General features: G+C 53.3%; 1 protein-coding gene across 2 annotated transcripts in view; it reads right to left on the minus strand.

Moving 5' to 3' along the window:
- SETX (senataxin) overlaps positions 1 to 21,519 on the minus strand; it is a 70,078-nt gene that overhangs the window by 6,788 nt on the left and 41,771 nt on the right. Inside the window, exons 14-25 of one of the 2 annotated variants that reach the window (XM_078620000.1) lie at positions 18,909 to 19,100; positions 18,523 to 18,682; positions 15,490 to 15,591; positions 15,013 to 15,125; positions 14,179 to 14,250; positions 7,615 to 7,764; positions 6,609 to 6,716; positions 5,907 to 6,115; positions 5,131 to 5,220; positions 2,813 to 2,971; positions 2,025 to 2,126; positions 775 to 862 (exon numbers count right to left, since the gene is read on the minus strand). In XM_078620000.1, the coding sequence (XP_078476126.1) occupies positions 775 to 862; positions 2,025 to 2,126; positions 2,813 to 2,971; positions 5,131 to 5,220; positions 5,907 to 6,115; positions 6,609 to 6,716; positions 7,615 to 7,764; positions 14,179 to 14,250; positions 15,013 to 15,125; positions 15,490 to 15,591; positions 18,523 to 18,682; positions 18,909 to 19,100 (1,545 nt within the window). Of the gene's footprint in view, positions 1 to 774; positions 863 to 2,024; positions 2,127 to 2,779; positions 2,972 to 5,130; positions 5,221 to 5,906; positions 6,116 to 6,608; positions 6,717 to 7,614; positions 7,765 to 14,178; positions 14,251 to 15,012; positions 15,126 to 15,489; positions 15,592 to 18,522; positions 18,683 to 18,908; positions 19,101 to 21,519 lie in introns of both variants that reach the window. The other variant, XM_078619999.1, reaches the window with a different exon arrangement.

The raw sequence follows: 21,519 nt of genomic DNA on the forward strand, positions 1-21,519 counted from the left end.
TACCGTTGTTATTGAGCTGATCTGGCCCATGCCTTCCAATCACTCCAGACCAGGTGCCAGCATCATTTCCAACTCGGGCATTGAAGTCACCCAACAAGATTATCCCAAGGGGCCACTTTAGCCAGCACCTGTGACAGGAGGTCATAGAAGGCATCTGACTCATCGGCCTTGCCTGCATCCCTCCACGGATGTTTGTCTTTGGTGGGGGCATAAGTAACCACAACCACCACTCCTCGCCTCCAGTTGATGGGAAGGCGAGCCCAAAGTAGCCTGGGGCTTACAGCTTCCCACACCTCACCGCCACGCTCCCACGCCCCCTTCATTCTTATTCTTTTGTTCAGAAGAAGAGCCACTCCCTGTTGTTTAGTAGTCTCCTGCCCCGAGTAGAGGACTGTCCATCCCTCATAGTAGCAGGAGCCAGAGCTGGTCCACCGGACCTCCTGAATGCCACAAAGATCCAGGCGGTATCAGTCCACATCCCGACAGAGGAGTGGCAGCCTCTCGTCCGAAGTGAGCGTTCGAACATTCCACGTGGCCATCCGTAGTGGCTTTTTGTTGTTTCTGGAGGAGCCCCGAGGGTAAAGATTAAATCTCCTGGCTCCGCCAAATGGGGCTTGGCCAGGAGACGTCATAGACGCCTGTCCCCCCGGAGCCTCCGGCACAAGCTTACTAATTAGATATTTTAGACGCACACACACTAACATCACACACACACACTAATACCATACACATGCACACACACGCCAAGCACGTCTCGAGGAACCGACAACTTGCCTGGAGTGTTCGGAGGTGGCCCACGATGATGAGCGAGTACTTGGCGCGCGTGAGCGCCACATTTAGACGCTTGCGATCCGCCAGAAATCTGTTGGCGCGCACATACACGCACACACACACACACAACAACAGCCGCCATTCGCCACTAGGTGGCGGTGACGTCACCACGGCGCCATTACCAGGCCAGGTGCACTTTGAGGCTTTTGCGTGAAGTGTCAAATGCCCCGCTGGCAGGAGGTCACGGGACAGACCCCCCTGCAGGTTGTGCCATGGGTTGACTGACTCAAAAAACATCTATTTTGGGTGACTGGCCAATGCATGCACGCACGCACACAAGTTACCTCATCCTTTGGCTTATAAGATGGTCCGGAAAGTAAAACGCACCCCAAACGTCATGGTTATTGAAAAAATAAAACCAAAAAGTGTTTTATATATTGATATAACTATGGATGTTGAAGGGTCGGGATAAAACCCACGACCTCCTGTATACCAGGCGAGGTAGTTAACATCTCCTCGCCACCGTGATGATGAGAGTGCGTCTGCCTGTGCTGTTCGCGTGTCTGTGTTTTATCATTCTTACCTGATGATGGCTGCTTGTGTTGCAACCGAAACGTCGTATTCTATTATTATTTGATTTTCTACGTCACTTTACCGAAGGAACCAAAGAGCAGACCATGTTTGATTGCATGTTCACACCACAGGTGCTGTGTGATTCGTGCAGTAACGTGATTCCTTGCAATAGGTGTGTCGTCTATTTGGTGTTTGAACATCTGAACACAACTGCTGTGTTACTACCAGAAAGGGGAACACCGATTCTTGTTGTTCCCACTTTGATAACTGGCCAAACAAAAAGGTACCCCATGACATACGTAGGTACAAAGACAAAGATCCTCCGTATAGCCTTAGCAGACTGTAGGGGCAAGTGCTGTTAGCGAGCAACATGCCCGACCACCTTTGTCTCCCCAGTGGCGATGTTAACACACCGCACCAGGTACTAATTTCAGACTGAGTCGACCTAGGGGAGGCCCAGGACCGGTTCAGATAATCGTCACTGGTGTTGGCCGTGAGCAGGAATCGAAGCCGGGTCGCTAGGTTCATAGCGCAGCGTAGCGCTAACCGCTACACCACCGCTCCCCATGACATACGTACCCACGCACACACACACAGACGTACAACATTTGTGACCTAATCCTCGAGGATCTGCGGGTATCCTGGGGAGACGCGGCCGGCTGCGAGCCGAGATTCCGTACCCGATTCCCCTGGCGGAGGAGCCATGCGCGCGCACGCACGTCACCACGATGTAGTCGCGCTCCTGGCCCTGGAACCCCTCCACCGTGTTCACGTCCACGTGCCTGCGCCGGGGACAACATCGCGGCGCGTGATAACGACGCGCTGCTCGCTCCCGTGTTGCTATAACAGCCACGCGCGTTATAACGGTGCGCATACTGCGTTATAGCGCATTATAACGGTGCGCATACTGCGTTATAGCGCATTATAGCGCGTTATAACGGTGCGCATACTGCGTTATAGCGCATTATACCGCGTTATAACGGCGCGCATACTGCGTTATAGCGCATTATACCGCGTTATAACGGCGCGCATACTGCGTTATAGCGCATTATAACGCGTTATAACGGTACCCATACTTGGTTATAACGGCGGGCGTTTCCGCTCTTAACCAGGGTAAAATTCATCTTGCCCATAGCATCTGGTAGTTAGGCTGCACTTAGTCAACAGGCCTGACTTTGATGATGAGACCCAGCAGGTCGGAGACTGGGCGCAGAATTTAATTGCACAAACGCTGCGTCAGGGTCGGGATCGAACGCACGACCTCCTGCATACCAGGCAAGGTAGTTAACATCTCCTAGCCACTGTGATGATGATGAGAGAGAGAGAGATACGCAAATTCCAAACATACAACAGCGAGAGAGTCACAGACTCCAAATATACAACAGCAGGCGTCATCAGGGTCCGGGAATCGAACCGGCGACCTCCTCCCGCTTACCGGGCGAGGGAGTTAACATCTCGCCGGTGGTACCTGGCCCTCCCTCCGAGGCTGTCGGCCAACATCTTGGCGACGAGGTGCTTCTGGGCCAGGTAGGGGGTGATGACTCCCAGCCAGCGATCCTCCGGACGCGACAACATGAAGCTGATGAGATGCGCTGCCACTCGCGCCTCCACCCGGTTCACGTACGAGCTGCCGGCAGGGGCGAGGAGGTGGACGAGGTGGTGGTGGAGGAGGAGGAGGTGGTGGTGGGTGAGGAGGTGGATGAGGTGGTGGACGAGGTAGTGGTGGGTGAGGAGGAGGTGGTGGAGGAGGTGGTGGACGAGGTGGTGGACGAGGTGGTGGAGGAGGAGGAGGTGGTGGGTGAGGAGGTGGATGAGGGAATGGGCAGCGAGGTGGTGGTGGACGACGAAGTGGAGGTGGTGGGCGAGGAGGTGGATGAGGTGGTGGTGGAGGAGGAGGAGGTGGTGGTGGCGGGTGAGGAGGTGGACGAGGGAATGGGCAGCGAGGTGGTGGTGGACGACGAAGTGGAGGTGGTGGGCGAGGAGGTGGACGACGAGGAGGTGGACGAGGAGGTGGTGGACGACGAGGTGGTGGATGAGGAGGTGTACGAGGTGGTGTATGACGAGGAGGTGGTGGTGTGCGAGGTGGACGAGGTGATGGTGGGCGAGGTGGATGAGGCCGATGACGAGGTGGGCGAGGAGGTGGACAGTGGGAGAAGCGAGAGGAGTGAAGGGGAGTCATGGGGAGGTGGAGAGAGGGAAACAGACAGGGAGGACTTCCATTGATTGTGACCAGGTGAGACCTCACTGAACTACGAGCCCTGACCTGACCCTAGCCCAACGAAGTGCCTCATCGTCATCAACGCGTGGACATTTATAGCGGCAGCCAAACACTCTGAACGCGTGGTGGTGACGTTAATCATAAATGTGGAGGGGGAATAACCGAAGGAGCAGGAGAAAAATTAACGTGACCATGGAGAGAGAGAGAGAGACGCAGACTCCAACTATACAGCAGCAGGCGTCGTCAGGGTCAGGATCGAACCCACGACCTCCTGTGTAGCAGCCGAGGGAGATAATATCTCCTAGCCACTGCAAGTGGCGACCACTACAAGACACGTGGTGGTGGTGGTGCTGATGGTGGTGGTGGTGCTGGTGGTGGTGCTGGTGGTGGTGCTGGTTTGACAGCAGAGGTCTCAGTCCGAATCAGTCGAGCGGCATTATCTTTCCATCAGTTGTGTAACACTATGTAGAAGCTACCTGGTTTGTCGCTCCGCATGAAGCTTCAGTTCTTCTCGGCCACAGTCATTCCCTCCCTTTTCTACGCTTGCGAAACGTGGACCCCCCTAATGGAGCATCTTCGCCTGTTAGAAACATTTAGGCTGGCCTGCCTACGATCCATCCTGGGTTTAACCACGCTGAATAGTGTGAAGAGCTCACAAATCCTTGAAAGATCTGGACAAAGTCCCATCGGTGAGCTCCTCCAGCAGGCAAGGCTGCGTTGGCTGGGCCATGTAGCCCGCATGCCAAGTCACCGCATGCCTAAACAGCTTTTGTTCGGCTGGATCGAGGGGGCTAAACAGGCGCGGCACGGGCTAGAGAAGAGATGGAGTGATGTGGTACAGGAGGACGTGGAGCTGAGTGGACTTGCCGATGACTGGTACCAGCGGTGTCAAGATCGGCCTCAGTGGAGGAGGCTCGTGAAGGACGCTACTGGGCAGTTGGAGGCAGTCGCCCTCCAACAACAATAGAGGGCGGAGGAGCGACGCTCACAATAACGAGCGGAGCGCGGGTGGCTAAAGCACAGCAAGCTGGCACAGTAGGGGGCACAGGTGGTGCATCGGCCAGTCGTCTCAGTCAGTCGACCCACGGCACCTGCTGGGTCTGCCCCGTGACCTCCTGCCAGCGGGCGTTCGACACTTCACGTGACCTCAAGGTGCACATGGCCTAGCACAAGCGTCGTGGTGACGTCACCACCACTTAGTGGTGAATGGCGGTTGTTGTTGTTATTGGTGGTGCTGGTCCTGCTGGTGGTGCTGGTGGTGGTGGTGCTGCTAGTGGTGGTGTTGGTGGTGGTGCTGCTGGTGGTAGCGGTGGCGGTGCTGGTGGTGGTAGCGGTGCTGGTGCTGGTGCTAGTGCTGGTGCTAGTGGTGGTAGTGCTGGTGGTGCTGGTGGTGGTGCTGGTAGTGGTGCTGGTAGTGCTGGTGATGCTAGTGCTGGTGATGCTAGTGTTGGTGGTGGTGCTCGTGGTGCTGGTGGTGGTGGCGCTGGTAGTGGTGGTGCTGGTGATGCTAGTGTTGGTGCTGGTGCTGGTGGTGGTGGTGCTGGTGGTGCTGGTGGTGCTGGACTCACTCTCCCTGCTTCTCCTCCTGGCTGTCCGCGACGTCGAACACGAGGTAGGGCTGGAACGTGGAGCCGTTGCAGCGTCTCTCCGCCGTGACTCTGCAGCGACAAGAGGAGCGGCCACCCAGTTCACACCCCGCCCGTGCCGGTTCCTGTTGCTGGTGAGGTCGAAGTGAAGTGTAGTAGTTTACCACGGTCCCTGTTGGTGGTGAGGTCTAAGTGTAGTAGTTTACCACGGTACCTGTTGCTGGTGAGGTCTAAGTGTAGTAGTTTACCACGGTACCTGTTGGTGGTGAGGTCTAAGTGTAGTAGTTTACCACGGTCCCTGTTGGTGGTGAGGTCTAAGTGTAGTAGTTTACCACGGTCCCTGTTGCTGGTGAGGTCTAAGTGTAGTAGTTTACCACGGTCCCTGTTGCTGGTGAGGTCTAAGTGTAGTAGTTTACCACGGTCCGTTGGTGGTGAGGTCTAAGTGTAGTAGTTTACCACGGTCCCTGTTGGTGGTGAGGTCTAAGTATAGTAGTTTACCACGGTCCCTGTTGCTGGTGAGGTCTAAGTGTAGTAGTTTACCACGGTCCCTGTTGCTGGTGAGGTCTAAGTGTAGTAGTTTACCACGGTACCTGTTGGTGGTGAGGTCTAAGTGTAGTAGTTTACCACGGTCCCTGTTGCTGGTGAGGTCTAAGTGTAGTAGTTTACCACGGTACCTGTTGCTGGTGAGGTCTAAGTGTAGTAGTTTACCACGGTCCCTGTTGGTGGTGAGGTCTAAGTATAGTAATTTACCACGGTACCTGTTGGTGGTGAGCTCTCCGCGGTAGACATAGGAGGCAGGGAACGCGGCGATGTCGGGGTGCATGCGGTACTGCATGCTCAGCAGCATCACCGGACCCAGCCAGTTGCCTTTGCCACGGAGCGACGCCGATGCCGTAGTGGCGGCACCGCGCACGCACTCGTAGAGACGCTCCATCAACGACTGCCCATAGCCCAGCTCCTGCGCTCTCTGGCAGGGATGGCGGGGGGGGTGGCGGGCGGTACGAGGGGGGGGGGGGGCACGGGGGGGGGGGGGTGGAGTGGAGGAGGGAGAAGGAAGGGGAGGAGGTGTGGGGGAAAGGGGCGTAGAGGAGCGCGGAGAAGGAGGGGGGGAGGGGGATGTAGAGGAGGAGAGTGGGAGGAGGTGAGGAGAGGGGAGGGGGTCAGAGGAGGGGTGTGAGTGGAGCAGGGAGAGTGTGAGTGGTCGGTGAGTGGACGAACAGGCGGGCGAGCGGGTGAGCAAGTGGGCGAGTAGGTGAGTGGGTGAGTGAGCGTATGGGCGAGCAAGCCAGTGAGCGGGCGAGCAAGTGGACGAGTGGGCGAGTGGCGAGTGGGTGAGTGAGTGTGCGGACGAGCAAGCCAGTGAGCGGGTGAGCAAGTGGGCGAGTGGGTGAGTGGGTGAGTGGGTGAGTGAGCGAGTGGGTGAGCGTGCGTGCGGGCGAGCGGGCGGGCGAGTGCCGTACTTTGCTCAGCACGGTGGGTGGCAGCTGCTCTGGGTCCCCCACCAGCACCAGCTTGCTGGAGTGGTGCATGAGAGGGATCAGGGAATCCATCTCGCACGCCTGTCCAGCCTGTCGTCGCACAAAGACAAAAGATCCACACCGCTGTACGTAGCACCTTCACGCGCGGCCGGGGCAAGTGCCGTGAGCGAGCGGTGTCGCAGTGGCTGTGGAGGCCGGCGCTGTGGCACACGGCAGGAATCGAGATTTGGGTTGCCGGGTTCGTAGCGCGGCGTGCTAACCGCTGCGCCGCCGCTCCCCACAACGACGCACAAAGACAGAGAACCCTCGGTGTAGCTTCAACAGACTGTCGGGGCAAGTGCTGTTGGCGAGCAGCGGCTACGAAGGCCGGCACGGCACACGAGGGGGTGGGTGGCAGGCACCATGCCCAGCCGCCTTTGTCTCCCCAGTGGCGATGTTTAATATACACCACGCCAGGTACTTATTTGAGGCCGAGTCTACCTAGGGGAGGTCCAGGACTGAATCAGATAATCGGCGCAGAACACAAACTCCACTCTAAAAACGAATTCATTTTTTTTTATATTACCAGCTATTCGTTATTTTTCAGAAGCGGCCTGGCTACCACAAATGATAGCTCAAATAAGTGGCTCATCATCATCATCGTCGTCATCATCACGTGGACATTTATAGCAGCAGCCAAACACTCTGAACGCGTGGTGGTGACGTTGATTCTAAATGTGGAGGGAAAAACCGGAGGACCTGGAGAAAATTTTACACGACCACCATAGGGAGAGAGACACGCAAACTCCAAATATACAGCAGGCAACGTCAGGGTCGGGATTGACCCCACGCCCTCCTGTATACCAGGCGAGGTAGTTAACATCTCTTAGCCACCGTGATGATGATGATGAGAGAGAGACACCACAAATTACAAATATACAGCAGGTGCCAGGGTCAGCATCGAACCCACGACCTCCTGCATACGGGATTGGGGATGGGTTGTCCCCACCTCGTCGACAATGACGCACGCGAACGACGACTCCCTGAAGCCACGCATCGCCGTTTCCAGAATCTGCATGCCGCTGGTGCTGAGCGTGCAGCAGATGATGTTCGACTCGACGATCAACTTCTTCTGCACAATCCACTTCTGGCTGCGCATCTGTTCACCACGGGGGAGCGGGGCAGGGGAGGGAGGGGGGCAGGGAGAATTAATATCAGCCCAAATAATCGAAATGATCGAAATACAGAGACTCCTCTACTTACGAACGAGTTGGGTTCCAGAGGTCTGTGTTCTTAAGTCTTCACTGCCGTCGATTCCAAACGTGTTGCACGGAGTGTACACTAAACACGGAGAATGGCTTTAAAATTTGTATAATCTCCAGCAGATGTAGATGCCTCTAGTTCTTCACGTTCTGCATATGTAGATGCCACTGGTTCTTCACTTTCTGCAGATGTAGATGCCACTGGTTCTTCATGTTCTGCAGATGTAGGTGCCACTGGTTCTTCACGTTTTGCAGATGTAAATGCCACTGGTTCTTCACGTTTTGCAGATGTAAATGCCACTGGTTCTTCACGTTCTGCAGATGTAGACGTCACTGGTTCTTCACGTTCTGCAGATGTAGATGCCACTGGTTCTTCACGTTATGCAGATGTAGATGCCACTGGTTCTTCACGTTCTGCAGATGTAGATGCCACTGGTTTTTCACGTTCTGCAGCTGTAGATGCCACTGGTTCTTCACGTTCTGCAGATGTAGATGCCACTGGTTTTTCACGTTCTGCAGATGTAGATGCCACTGGTTCTTCACGTTATGCAGATGTAGATGCCACTGGTTCTTCACGTTCTGCAGATGTAGATGCCACTGGTTTTTCACGTTCTGCAGATGTAGATGCCACTGGTTTTTCACGTTCTGCCGATGTAGATGCCACTGGTTCTTCACGTTCTGCAGATGTCGATGCCACTGGTTCTTCACGTTCTACAGATGTAGGTATCCCTGGTTCATTCACGTTCTGCAGATATAGATGCCACTGGTTCTTCACGTTCTGCATATGTAGATGCCACTGGTTCTTCATGTTCTGCAGATGTCGATGCCACTGGTTCTTCACGTTCTACAGATGTAGGTATCCCTGGTTCTTCACGTTCTGCAGATATAGATGCCACTGGTTCTTCACGTTCTGCATATGTAGATGCCACTGGTTCTTCATGTTCTGTAGATGTAGATGCCACTGGTTCTTCATGTTCTGTAGATGTAGATGCCACTGGTTCTTCATGTTCTGTAGATGTAGATGCCACTGGTTCTTCAGTTCTGCAGATATAGATGCCAGTGGTTCTTCACGTTCTGCAGATGTAGACGTCACTGGTTCTTCACGTTCTGTAGATATAGATGCCAGTGGTTCTTCACGTTCTGCAGATGTAGACGTCACTGGTTCTTCACGTTCTGTAGATATAGATGCCACTGGTTCTTCACGTTCTGCAGATGTAGATGCCACTGGTTTTTCACGTTCTGCAGATGTAAATGCCACTGGTTTTTCACGTTCTGCAGATGTAGATGCCACTGGTTCTTCACGTTCTGCAGATGTAGATGCCACTGGTTCTTCACGTTCTACAGATGTAGATGCCACTGGGTTTTCACGTTCTGCAGATGTAGATGCCACTGGTTTTTCACGTTCTGCAGCTGTAGATGCCACTGGTTCTTCACGTTCTGCAGATGTAGATGCCACTGGTTTTTCACGTTCTGCAGATGTAGATGCCACTGGTTTTTCACATTCTGCAGATGTAGATGCCACTGGTTCTTCACGTTCTACAGATGTAGGTATCCCTGGTTCTTCACGTTCTGCAGATATAGATGCCACTGGTTCTTCACGTTCTGCATATGTAGATGCCACTGGTTCTTCATGTTCTGTAGATGTAGATGCCACTGGTTCTTCATGTTCTGTAGATGTAGATGCCACTGGTTCTTCACGTTCTGCAGATATAGATGCCACTGGTTCTTCACGTTCTACAGATGTAGGTATCCCTGGTTCTTCACGTTCTGCAGATGTAGATGCCACTGGTTCTTCACGTTCTGCAGATATAGATGCCACTGGTTCTTCACGTTCTGCAGATGTAGATGCCACTGGTTCTTCACGTTCTGCAGATGTAGATGCCACTGGTTCTTCACGTTCTGCAGATATAGATGCCACTGGTTCTTCACGTTTTGCAGATGTAGATGCCACTGGTTCTTCACGTTCAGCAAATGTAATGCCACTGGTTCTTCACGTTCAGCAGATGTAGATGCCACTGGTTCTTCAAGTTCTACAGATGTAGATGCCACTGGTTCTTCACGTTCTGCAGATGTAGATGCCACTGGTTCTTCACGTTCTGCAAATGTAGATGCCACTGGTTCTTCACGTTCAGCAGATGTAGATGCCACTGGTTCTTCACGTTCTGCAGATGTAGATGGCACTGGTTCTTCACGTTCTGCAGATGTAGATGCCACTGGTTCTTCACGTTCTGCAAATGTAGATGCCACTGGTTCTTCACGTTCAGCAGATGTAGATGCCACTGGTTCTTCACGTTTAGCAGATGTAGATTCCACTGGTTCTTCACGTTCTGCAGATGTAGATGCCACTGGTTCTTCACGTTCTGCAGATGTAGATGCCACTGGTTCTTCACGCTCTGCAGATGTAGATGCCACTGGTTATTCACGTTCTGCAGATGTAGATGCCACTGGTTCTTCACGTTCTGCAGATGTAGATGCCACAGGTTCTTCACGTTCTGCAGATGTAAATGCCACTGGTTTTTCACGTTCTGCAGATGTAGATGCCACTGGTTCTTCACGTTCTGCAGATGCCACTGGTTCTTCACGTTCTGCAGATGTAGATGCCACTGGTTTTTCACGTTCTGCAGATGTAGGTATCCCTGGTTCTTCACGTTCTGCCGATATAGATGCCATTGGTTCTTCACGTTCTGGATATGTAGATGCCACTGGTTCTTCATGTTCTGTAGATGTAGATGCCACTGGTTCTTCATGTTCTGTAGATGTAGATGCCACTGGTTCTTCACGTTCTGCAGATGTAGATGCCACTGGTTCTTCACGTTCTGCAAATGTAGATGCCACTGGTTCTTCACGTTCAGCAGATGTAGATGCCACTGGTTCTTCACGTTTAGCAGATGTAGATGCCACTGGTTCTTCACGTTCTGCAGATGTAGATGCCACTGGTTCTTCACGTTCTGCAGATGTAGATGCCACTGGTTCTTCACGTTCAGCAAATGTAGATGTCACTGGTTATTCACGTTCTGCAGATGTAGATGCCACTGGTTTTTCACGTTCTGCAGATGTAGATGCCACTGGTTCTTCACGTTCTACAGATGTAGGTATCCCTGGTTCTTCACGTTCTGCCGATATAGATGCCATTGGTTCTTCACGTTCTGCATATGTAGATGCCACTGGTTCTTCATGTTCTGTAGATGTAGATGCCACTGGTTCTTCATGTTCTGTAGATGTAGATGCCACTGGTTCTTCACGTTCTGCAGATGTAGATGCCACTGGTTCTTCACGTTCTGCAAATGTAGATGCCACTGGTTCTTCACGTTCAGCAGATGTAGATGCCACTGGTTCTTCACGTTTAGCAGATGTAGATGCCACTGGTTCTTCACGTTCTGCAGATGTAGATGCCACTGGTTCTTCACGTTCTGCAGATGTAGATGCCACTGGTTCTTCACGTTCAGCAAATGTAGATGCCACTGGTTCTTCACGTTCTGCAGATGTAGATGCCACTGGTTCTTCACGTTCTGCAGATGTAAATGCCACTGGTTCTTCACGTTCTGCAGATGTAGATGCCGCTGGTTATTCACGTTCTGCAGATGTAGATGCCACTGGTTCTTCACGTTCTGCAGATGTAGATGCCACTGGTTCTTCACGTTCTGCAGATGTAGATGCCGCTGGTTCTTCACATTCTGCAGATGTAGATGCCACTGGTTCTTCACGTTCTACATATGTAGATGCCACTGGTTCTTTACGTTCTACATATGTAGATGCCACTGGTTCTTCATGTTCTGTAGATGTAGATGCCACTGGTTCTTCACGTTTTACAGATATAGATGCCACTGGCTCTTCACTTTCTGCAGATGTAGATGCCACTGGTTCTTCACCTTCTGCAGATCTAGATGCCACTGGTTCTTCGCGTTCTGTAGATGTAGATGCCACTGGTTCTTCACGTTTTACAGATGTAGATGCCACTGGTTCTTCACGTTCTGTAGATGTAGATGCCACTGGTTCTTCACGTTCTGTCGATGTAGATGCCACTGGTTCTTCACGTTCTGTAGATGTAGATGCCGTGGTTGAACTTACGACTCTCGGTCAGAACAGGCAACTCGACATACGGACACAGGTGTGTTCGTATCTCTCAAAGTTCGTAAGTCGAATGTTCGAAAGTAGAGGAGTCCCTGTAATCAATATAATCTCAACGCAAAATGCTGGCGAGGTTTCCAAGTCAGGGGGTGCCCCCACTCCCCTCCCCCCCCACTGGGGATGGGGACACTGCCACATGCGTTTGGTGCCACAGTACCGCACTTCATAGGCAGTGCTGCTGCTGCTACTACTCGCTACTAAAGCCACGTTCCCCAAGAGTCTGTTAAAGGCTACATGGGGATGGATATTTGTGAGTGTGTACCTGTGTGGGTGTGTGTGTTTGAGTGTGTGTCTACACGTGTGTGGGTGTGTGTTTGAGTGTGTGGCTACACGTGTGTGGGTGTGTGTGTGTACGTGTGCTTGAGTGTGTGGGTGTGTGTCTACGTGTGTGGGTGTGTGTACATGTGCTTGAGTCTGTACGTGTGTGGGTGTGTGTCTATACGTGTGTTTGAGTGTGTGTACGTGTGTGGGTGTGTCTCTATATGTGTGTGGGTGTGTGTACGTGTGTGGGTGTGTGTCTACGTGTGTGGGTTGTGTACGTGTGTTTGAGTGTGTGTACGTGTGTTTGAGTGTGTGGGTGTGTGTCTACGTGTGTGGGTGTGTGTCTATACGTGTGTGGGTGTGTATGTGTACGTGTGCTTGAGTGTGTGTACGTGTGTGGGTGTGTACCTGTGTGGTGGTGTGTTTGAGTGTGTGTACGTGTGTGGGTGTGTGTCTACACGTGTGTGGGTGTGTGTCTACACGTGTGTGGGTGTGTGTCTACACGTGTGTGGTTGTGTGTTTGAGTGTGTGTCTACACGTGTGTAATGCGGGCGTAAACGACCTCCCGGAAGTGACGTCATGGGGGGAGGAGTTACGTCACGTGGGGGAGAGGGTAAGGGTCTATAAGGGGGGTAACCGGAAGCAGTCGGGAGTGATCGGGGACTGGGAAAAGTGAGAGGCCACGCAGGGCGAAGGGTGAGAGAGAGTGGCGAGGTCGCCACACACCCGAGCCACGAGGATCGGCACCGTCGGCCAACGGTGACCGACTCCGGGGCAGGAGGAGCAGCGAGGAGGCTGCAGGGAGCAGCGGGTCTGCAAGGGAGGAGTCGGCAGCAGGGGTCTGCACGACGTGACAGCGGCGGGGCTGCTAGGAGGGAGTTTGGGCTACGTGAGCGACAGCAGCCTGGGGCTGCAGAGTGGAGAGTATATAGGGGAGTACCGTGAGGGAAAAGAGATCGAACCCAAATAAAGGACACAGGACAGAGAGAAGCGTCCGAGTCTTTTATTACACGTGTGTGGGTGTGTGTGTACGTGTATGTGTGTGTACGAGTTGGCACAGCAGGGGGCACAGGTGGTGCATCAGCCAGCCATCTCAGCCATCTCAGTCAGTCGACCCGTGGCACCTGGGTCTGCCCCGTGACCTCCTGCCAGCGGGCGTTCGACACTTCACGTGGCCTCAAGGTGCACATAGCCTGGCACAAGCGTCGTGGTGACGTCACCGCCACTTCGTGGCGAATGGCGGTTGTTGTTGTTGTGAGTACGAGAGTGTGTGTGTGTCTGTGGGTGGTCAGTGTGTGTGTCTGTGTGTGTGTGTGTCTGTGTGTGCGTGTATGTCTGTGTGTGTGTGGGGAGCGGTAGTGTAGCGGTTAGCGCTACGCTGCACTACGAACACGGCAACCTGAGTTCTATTGCCGCTCACGACCAACACCGGTGACGATTATCTAAACCGGTCCCGGGCCTCCCTTAGATCGACTCGGCTTCAAATGAGTACCTGGCGCGCACGGTGTGTAGTAAACATCGCCACTGGGGAGACAAAGGCGGCCGGGCGTGGTGCTGGCCACCCACCCCCTCGTGTGCCACAGCGCCGGCAGCCTTCACAGGCGCTGCTACTCGCTAACAGCACTTGCCCCAACAGTCCGTTGAGGCTACACGGGGGAGCTTTGTCTGTGTATGTGTGTGAGGTGCTCGCTAACAGCACTTGCCCCAACAGTCCGTTGAGGCTACACGGAGGGGTTCTTCGTCTTTGCGCGTCGTTATGGGGAGCGGCGGCGCAGCGGTTAACACGCTGTGCTACGAACCCGGCAGCCCAAATCCGATTCCCGCCATGTGCCACAGCGCCGTTGAGGCTTAAAGGGGGGGGGGGGTCTTTGTCTTTGTGTTTATAAATGAACACGCTACCCTGGGACGCGTGTTGAAATTACCTCCTTGATTGTGTGGTTCAGAATCTCCCGATCCCTGGCCAGGTCATTCAGAAGCTTGCACTGTTGTTGATACTGCACACGCAGAGACACGGAGCAAGGGCGAGAGGGGTGGGCACAGGGTGTGAGACACAGGGAGTGAGTGAGAGTGAGACGCAGGGAGTCGGTGAGTGAGAGTGAGTGAGTGCGAGTGAGTGTGAATGAGTCAGTGCGAGTGAGTGCTAGTGAGTGAGTGTGAGTGCGAGTGAGTGAGTGTTAGTGAGTGAGTGTTAGTGAGTGAGTGTTAGTGAGTGAGTGAGTGTTAGTGTCATCTCGGTCAGTCGACCCGTGGCATCTGGGTCTGTCCCGTGGACCTCCTGCCAGCGGGCGTTCGACACTTCACGTGGCCTCAAGGTGCACGTGGTGACGTCACAGCCACTTAGTGGCGAATGGCGGTTGTTGTTGTTGTTAGTGAGTGTTAGTGAGTGTGAGTGAGTGCGAGTGAGTGAGTGAGTGTGAGTGAGTGTTAGTGAGTGAGTGTTAGTGAGTATGAGTGAGTGAGTGTTAGTGAGTGTGTGTGAGTGAGTGTTAGTGAGTGAGTGTTAGTGAGTGTTAGTGAGTGAATGTGAATGAGTGAGTGAGTGCGAGTCAGTGCGAGTGAATGTGAGTGCGAGTGAGTGCGAGTGAATGTGAGTGAGTGTGTGAGTGAGTGAATGTAAGTGAGTGAGTGCGAGTGAGTGCGAGTGAATGTGAGTGAGTGTGTGTGAGTGTGTGAGTGAGTGTGAGTGAATGCAAGTGAGTGTGTGTGAGTGAGTGAATGTAAGTGAGTGAGTGAGTGTGAGTGAGTGTGAGTGCCACCTGCTCCAACTTCCTGGGTAGCTCCAAGCGTAGCCGACTCAGCGTCCGCGTCGTTTCATCGATTCGCTTGTCCAGGTGAATCTTCCCTGCCTGTGCATCGGCCTGCTGCTTCCCTACAGACCAACATACGCACAGGGACATGCACACACGCACACACACACACAGGCACGCACGCACAGGCATGTACGCACAGGCACGCACACAGACGCACGTACGCATGCCGCGTACACGCACGCGTACGCGCACACACACACGCACGCACGCGTACGCACACACACACGCACGCGTACGCACACACACACGTGTACGCACACACACAGGCACACACGCACGCATACACACACATGCAGCACGCACGCACACGTACGCGCACACACGACACCCCATTACCACACCGGCACCGCCACGCGCACACACCGTCACATACGACGCCCGCTCGCCTGCCCGCCCGCCCGCCCGCTCTCCTGCCACACGTACTCATGCGGTGCTGCAGCTGGTTGTCCAAGCTGAACTTGATGACCTTTTGGGAGATGCTTTTCTCGGCTCCGAGCCGGACCAGGTTGATGTCTCCGCAGTTTCCTGTGACGCGTGGCACAGACGTCGCAAGGATTAACTCCTTCGGCGTGGAGCAGCCATCGCCCCCGGCTCACCAAGAGAAGGCAGCAGAGCCGCAAGGGGCTGAATCTCCACGCTTACCGGGTAGCGTTTGTGTGCGTGTTAGTGAGTGCGCGAGTCTGTGCGTACGTGTGTGTGTGTGAATGTGTACGTGTGTGTATGTGAGTGTGTGAATGTGCGTGTATGTGAATGTGTGAATGTGTGTATGTGAGTGTGTGTACGTGTGTACGTGTGTATGTGAGTGTGTGAATGTGTGTGTATGTGAGTGTGTGTACGTGTGTACGTGTATAGTGAGTGTGTGAATGTGTACATGTGTGTGTATGTATGCGTGTGTGAATGTGTACGTGTGTGTATGTATGTGTGTGTGAATGTGTAAGTGTGTGTGTGTGTGAATGTGTACGTGTGTGTATGTGAGTGTGTGAATGTGTGTACGTGTGTGCTGAGTGTGTGAATGTGTAAGTGTGTACGTGTGGTGAGTGTGAATGTGTACATGTGTGTTAGTATGCTTGTGTGAATGTGTACGTGTGTACGCGTGTGTATGAATCATTCAGACTGGCCTGCCTACCATCCAGTGCCGGATGAAGTTAGTGGCCTATGTTACAAAGGGCCCTTAAATTAATTAATTTAAAAAAACGTAAATATTAAAAAACACATGTTTTACTTGCAGAGTAAAGCAATTGTATTTTTTAATCCTTTATATTAAGTTCACTTGCTTGCTTGCGCGCTTACGACCGTGCAAATCTTTCGGTCGTTTTTTAACCCACTTCCCGTGATCCAATCGAGCTGACATTTTGCACACAGACTCGTTGTGCGTGACAATTCATTTTCGTGAAAAAAATTTTCCTAAATTTTCCACTTTTTAGGAATTTTTTTTTTTCATATTTAATTTAAAATACCAATGTGATAAAAATGAAACTCTTACTCAAGAAAAACAGAAATGAATAATAAAATAAAACCGATGCCACGCATATAAAGGATTTATAGTGAAAAACTTTGTTTTTACGGGTTAATTTTCATTTGCAATACAGGCAGATAAAAACGACAAATCGCTCACCTTCAACACCCAGTCGTTGATAAAGTTGAAGGCAGTATAATACTATAGCAAGAGCCAGTGCAGAATCACTGAACCGGAATTGATAGCTTGAAATCGTTTAGCGCGGAGCCCTTGAAAGTGCGGAGCCCGTAGCGTATGTAGCTACTTGTGCTACTAGGATAATCCGGCATTGCAACCATCCATCACATGGCTTGAACCAGGCTGGATTGTGTGAGGAGTAGGCCTCGGCAAAGTAAGGTAAAAGGTAAAAGCAACGAGCCAACCTTTACCCTAACTTTTACCCTAACCCCATACAAATGACCCAATCACAGAGTAATTACTGGGATACTACTACACATGAAGAAGGTTTGTAACAGGTAAATGCTGGGTAGAGCACTTTATTCTTATAGAATACTCTCGATGATTCCAATTTTACACGCTTGTTGTTGTCGTTGTTATCGTTGTTGAAGTTGTCATTGTTGTTGTCGTATCCTAAAATCTTGTAACTTAATTTTAACCCACTTCCCAATGTCGTATCGACTGCAAACTTGGTATACATATGTCATACTGATGACAATACTATATTCTATCAAAAACATTTTTTTTTACATTCTTATTTATATGTTATGTTTCGGCTTGGGTCTAATTGTCCACGGTCAACTGACGTTGGCTGTAAATCACCACGGCCCCTTACGTTATGGCAAGCCGCGGGGCCACTTCCTGGAGTCGTGGAGTTCTTCCATTATTAGTACGGTACATTTCATTAAAGCGTGTTTTTGAAAAAGTTGTTTAAAATTTTACTTATTAAATGGAGGCCACGGACTGCGCCACGGAGCTTTTAGCGGTAAACAAGGTACCGTATTTACCGGGTAATACTACCTTTACCCTACCCTTTACCTTACCCCTTGGCATGTCCACACCTTTACCCTTAACCCTTTCACCCGGTAAAAAGGGTAAATTACCTTACCTTGCCGAGGCCTAGTGAGGAGCTCACAAATCCTTGAAATATCTGGACAAAGTCCCATCGGTGAGCTCCATCAGCAGGCAAGGCTGCGTTAGCTGGGTCATGTAGCCCGCATGCCCAGCCACCACATGCCTAAACAGCGTTTGTTTGGCCGGATAGAGAGGGCTAAATGGGCTCGCTCACTCACTCGCTCGCTCGCTCGCACGCTCACTCACTCACTCGCTCGCACGCTCACTCACTCACTCGCTCGCACGCTCACTCACTCACTCGCTCGCACGCTCACTCACTCACTCGCTCGCACGCTCACTCACTCACTCGCTCGCACGCTCACTCACTCACTCGCTCGCACGCTCACTCACTCACTCGCTCGCACGCTCACTCACTCACTCGCTCGCACGCTCACTCACTCACTCACTCACTCGCACGCTCACTCACTCGCTCGCACGCTCACTCACTCACTCACTCACTCACTCGCACGCTCACTCACTCGCTCACTCACTCGCACGCTCACTCACTCGCTCACTCACTCGCACGCTCACTCACTCGCTCGCACGCTCACTCACTCACTCGCTCGCACGCTCACTCACTCACTCGCTCGCACGCTCACTCACTCGCTCGCTCGCACGCTCACTCACTCGCTCGCACGCTCACTCACTCACTCACTCGCTCGCACGCTCACTCACTCACTCGCTCGCACGCTCACTCACTCGCTCGCACGCTCACTCACTCACACGCTCACTCACTCACTCGCTCACACGCTCACTCACTCATACGCTCACTCACTCGCTCACACGCTCACTCGCTCGCTCACCTCACACACTCGCTCACTCACACACTCACACACTCGCTCACTCACTCACACACTCACTCGCTCACACACACACACGCAGCTACGTACCCCGTGGTGCCGCCCTGTTCTGTACCAGGTCCTTGAACTTGACGATGATTCTCTTCATTAGGTCGTCCACTGTGCCGTTGCTCGGAGCGCACAGCAGGATCCGCATTGGGCGTGGTGCCCGCAGCCCGGAGGTCGGTGGCAGTGCCAACTGCTCCTGGCCCTGCGGGCAGAAACGGCGCCACCAATTGTTGCTCACCCCCCTCGTCTTAATCGCCGCCCACTCGCTCACCCACCCCTTCATCATCATTATAATCACGCACTCACCTCACCATCATCATCAATCACCCACCAAATTTATCGCCAACACTACCAGTCGCGGAACTCCGCACAAAGCTAAGAAAACAAAAGCGTGATGAACGAAACTTAAATTATTCAGCATCCCTTACCTCGGCGAGCAGCAGGCGGCACAGGATGCCCATGATGGTGGAGGACTTGCCGGTGCCAGGAGGGCCATGCACCAGGCAGATGTGCGGCTGCTGCTGTTGCTGGTGCTGCTGCTGCTGGCGCCCCGCATTGCACCCGCGCACCATGTTGCAGACGGCGGCGATGGCCATCAGCTGCCCGCTGTTGTACTCCTCCTGACAAGAGGGCACAGCGGCCACAACCTCCCCGTTAGTCGTGCTGGGCTACGCACGGCGGTGCCAAACGAAGGTCAATGAACAGCCACAACGACGACCGCCATTCACCACAAAGTGGCGGTGACGTCACCACGGCGCCTGTGCCAGGCTATGTGCACCTTGAGGCCACGTGAAGTGTCGAACGCCCGCTGGCAGGAGGTCAAGGGGCAGACCCAGGTGCCGTGGGTTGACTGACTGAGGCGACTGGCTGATGCACCAGCTCTACCCCCTACTGTGCCAACTCGCTATGTTTTAGCCACCCGGCGCTCCGCTCGTTGTTGTGAGCGTCGCTCTTCCGCCCTCCGTTGTTGCTGGAGGGCGACTGCTTCCAACTGCCCAGCAGCATCCTTCACGAGACTCCTCCACAGAGGCCGATCTTGACACCGCTGGTACCAGTCATCGGCAAGTCCACTCACCTCCACATTCTCCTGTACCACATCACTCCAACTCTTCTCTAGCCCGTGCCGCGCCCGTTTAGCCCCCTCGATCCGGCCGAACAAAAGCCGTTTAGGCATGCGGTGGCTGGGCATGCGGGTTACGTGACCCAGCCAACGCAGCCTTGCCTGCCGGAGGTGTTCACCGATGGGACTTTGTCCATATCTTTCAACGTACGTACACATACACACACTCGCACAGAGCATCTCCGATTGTCCACGGTTGGCTACGCACGGTGCGAAAGAAGCTCAGCATACACACGTACACACAAACACCGCAGCCACTCACATCTCACCATCGGATCTATATTTTTTTATTTCACCAGGTAAGGGCCAACAGAGCTGTTGTAGGCCTTCGTCAGAAGTGACCTGGCCACCAGAAATGAGAGCGCTTCATCAATAACGCTCACAGATTCGGACTAAGGCACACCCCTATGACTCGAATACTCCAACACACTCAATGCTCACAGAGGCAGACCAAGGCACCGGTGGTCGTGTACGCGTGAAAAAAACAACCCCCTACCTCCTCGCGGTGCCGGACGGGCAACGCTGTCGTGGACAGTGCTGTGGGGGGGAGGGCCAATTCCGATTGGCCTCTCCCCTCATAGCGTCTGTGACCACCACAGTGGCTAAATGGGGGCTCTGGATGGGTGCGAAGGGCTGGTAAGCCCTCCACCTTCAATAAATTACCACGAAACCACGACTAAAATATCTAACTAATAAGCTTGTGCCGGAGGCCCCGGGTGGCCAGGCGTCTATGACGTCTCCTGGCCAAACCCCATCTGGCGGAGTCAGGAGATTGAATCTTTACCCTCGGGGCTCCTCCAGAAACAACGACAAGCCACTACGGATGGCCACGTGGAATGTTCGAATGCTCACTGCGGAGAAGAGGCTGCCACTCCTCTGTCGGGAGCTGGACCGGTACCGCCTGGATCTCTGTGGCATTCAGGAGGTCCGGTGGACCAGCTCTGGCTCCTGTCACCATGAGGGGTGGACAGTCCTCTACTCAGGGCAGGAGACAGCCAAATAACAAGGTCTTCTTCTGAACGAGCGTGGCGGTGAGGTGTGGGAAGCTGTAAGCCCCAGGCTACTTTGGGCTCGCCTTCCCATCAACCGGAGGCGAGAACTGGTGGCCGTGGTTACTTATGCCCTCACCGAAGACTAACATCCGTGGAGGGATGCAGGCAAGGCCAATGAGTCAGATGCCTTCTATGACCACCTGTCACAGGTGCTGGCTAAAGTGGCCCCTTGGGATAGAGTCATCTTGTTGGGTGACTTCAATGCCCGAGTTGGTCATGATGCTAGCACCTAGTCTGGAGTGATTGGAACGCATGGGCCAGATCAGCTCAATAACAACAGTAGGAGGCTCCTAGATTTTTGTGGAAGCCCATGGGTTTGTAATTACCAACACGCTGTTCCGGCATCGGCACATCCACACAACATCATGGATGTATGGCGGGTCCAAGCAAGAACATCTGTTGGACTACATAGTGACGGATCAGCGGATGCGAGCCCATGTCCTTGACACCAGGACCTACCGTGGAGCTGATCTGCCCTCTGACCATCGACGAGTCATCTGTAAGATGCGCCTGCCATTCTTCCACTCCGGTGGTGGGTGTACACCCAAGACCCCATTCCAACCTAAGGTGGCCTGGTCTCAGAAGATGAATTTCATCATCGCTTGCGGCTGGGGTTGGCATCGTCCCCCACTCCTGATGTCGAGGGTAAATGGGCGAGATTTAGGACTGTGACTCATGCAGCTGCAATGGCTGCTTTGGCTACGCGGTCCAGACCTCCCCAGAGACCCTGGCTGACAGAGGAGGTGTTCAGGATGGTTGAGAAAAAGCGACAGGCCCACTCTAACCGTCTACAGCATCCCACGTCAGAGAATGAGGAGGCTTACCGCAGCCTTCGCTCGGAGGTTCGGAGAGCAGTGAGGCGCTGCA

The sequence above is a fragment of the Lampetra planeri genome, chromosome 68 (genome assembly GCF_965212315.1).
Source record: "Lampetra planeri chromosome 68, kcLamPlan1.2.h2, whole genome shotgun sequence".
In the NCBI taxonomy this organism is placed as follows: Eukaryota; Metazoa; Chordata; class Hyperoartia; order Petromyzontiformes; family Petromyzontidae; genus Lampetra; species Lampetra planeri.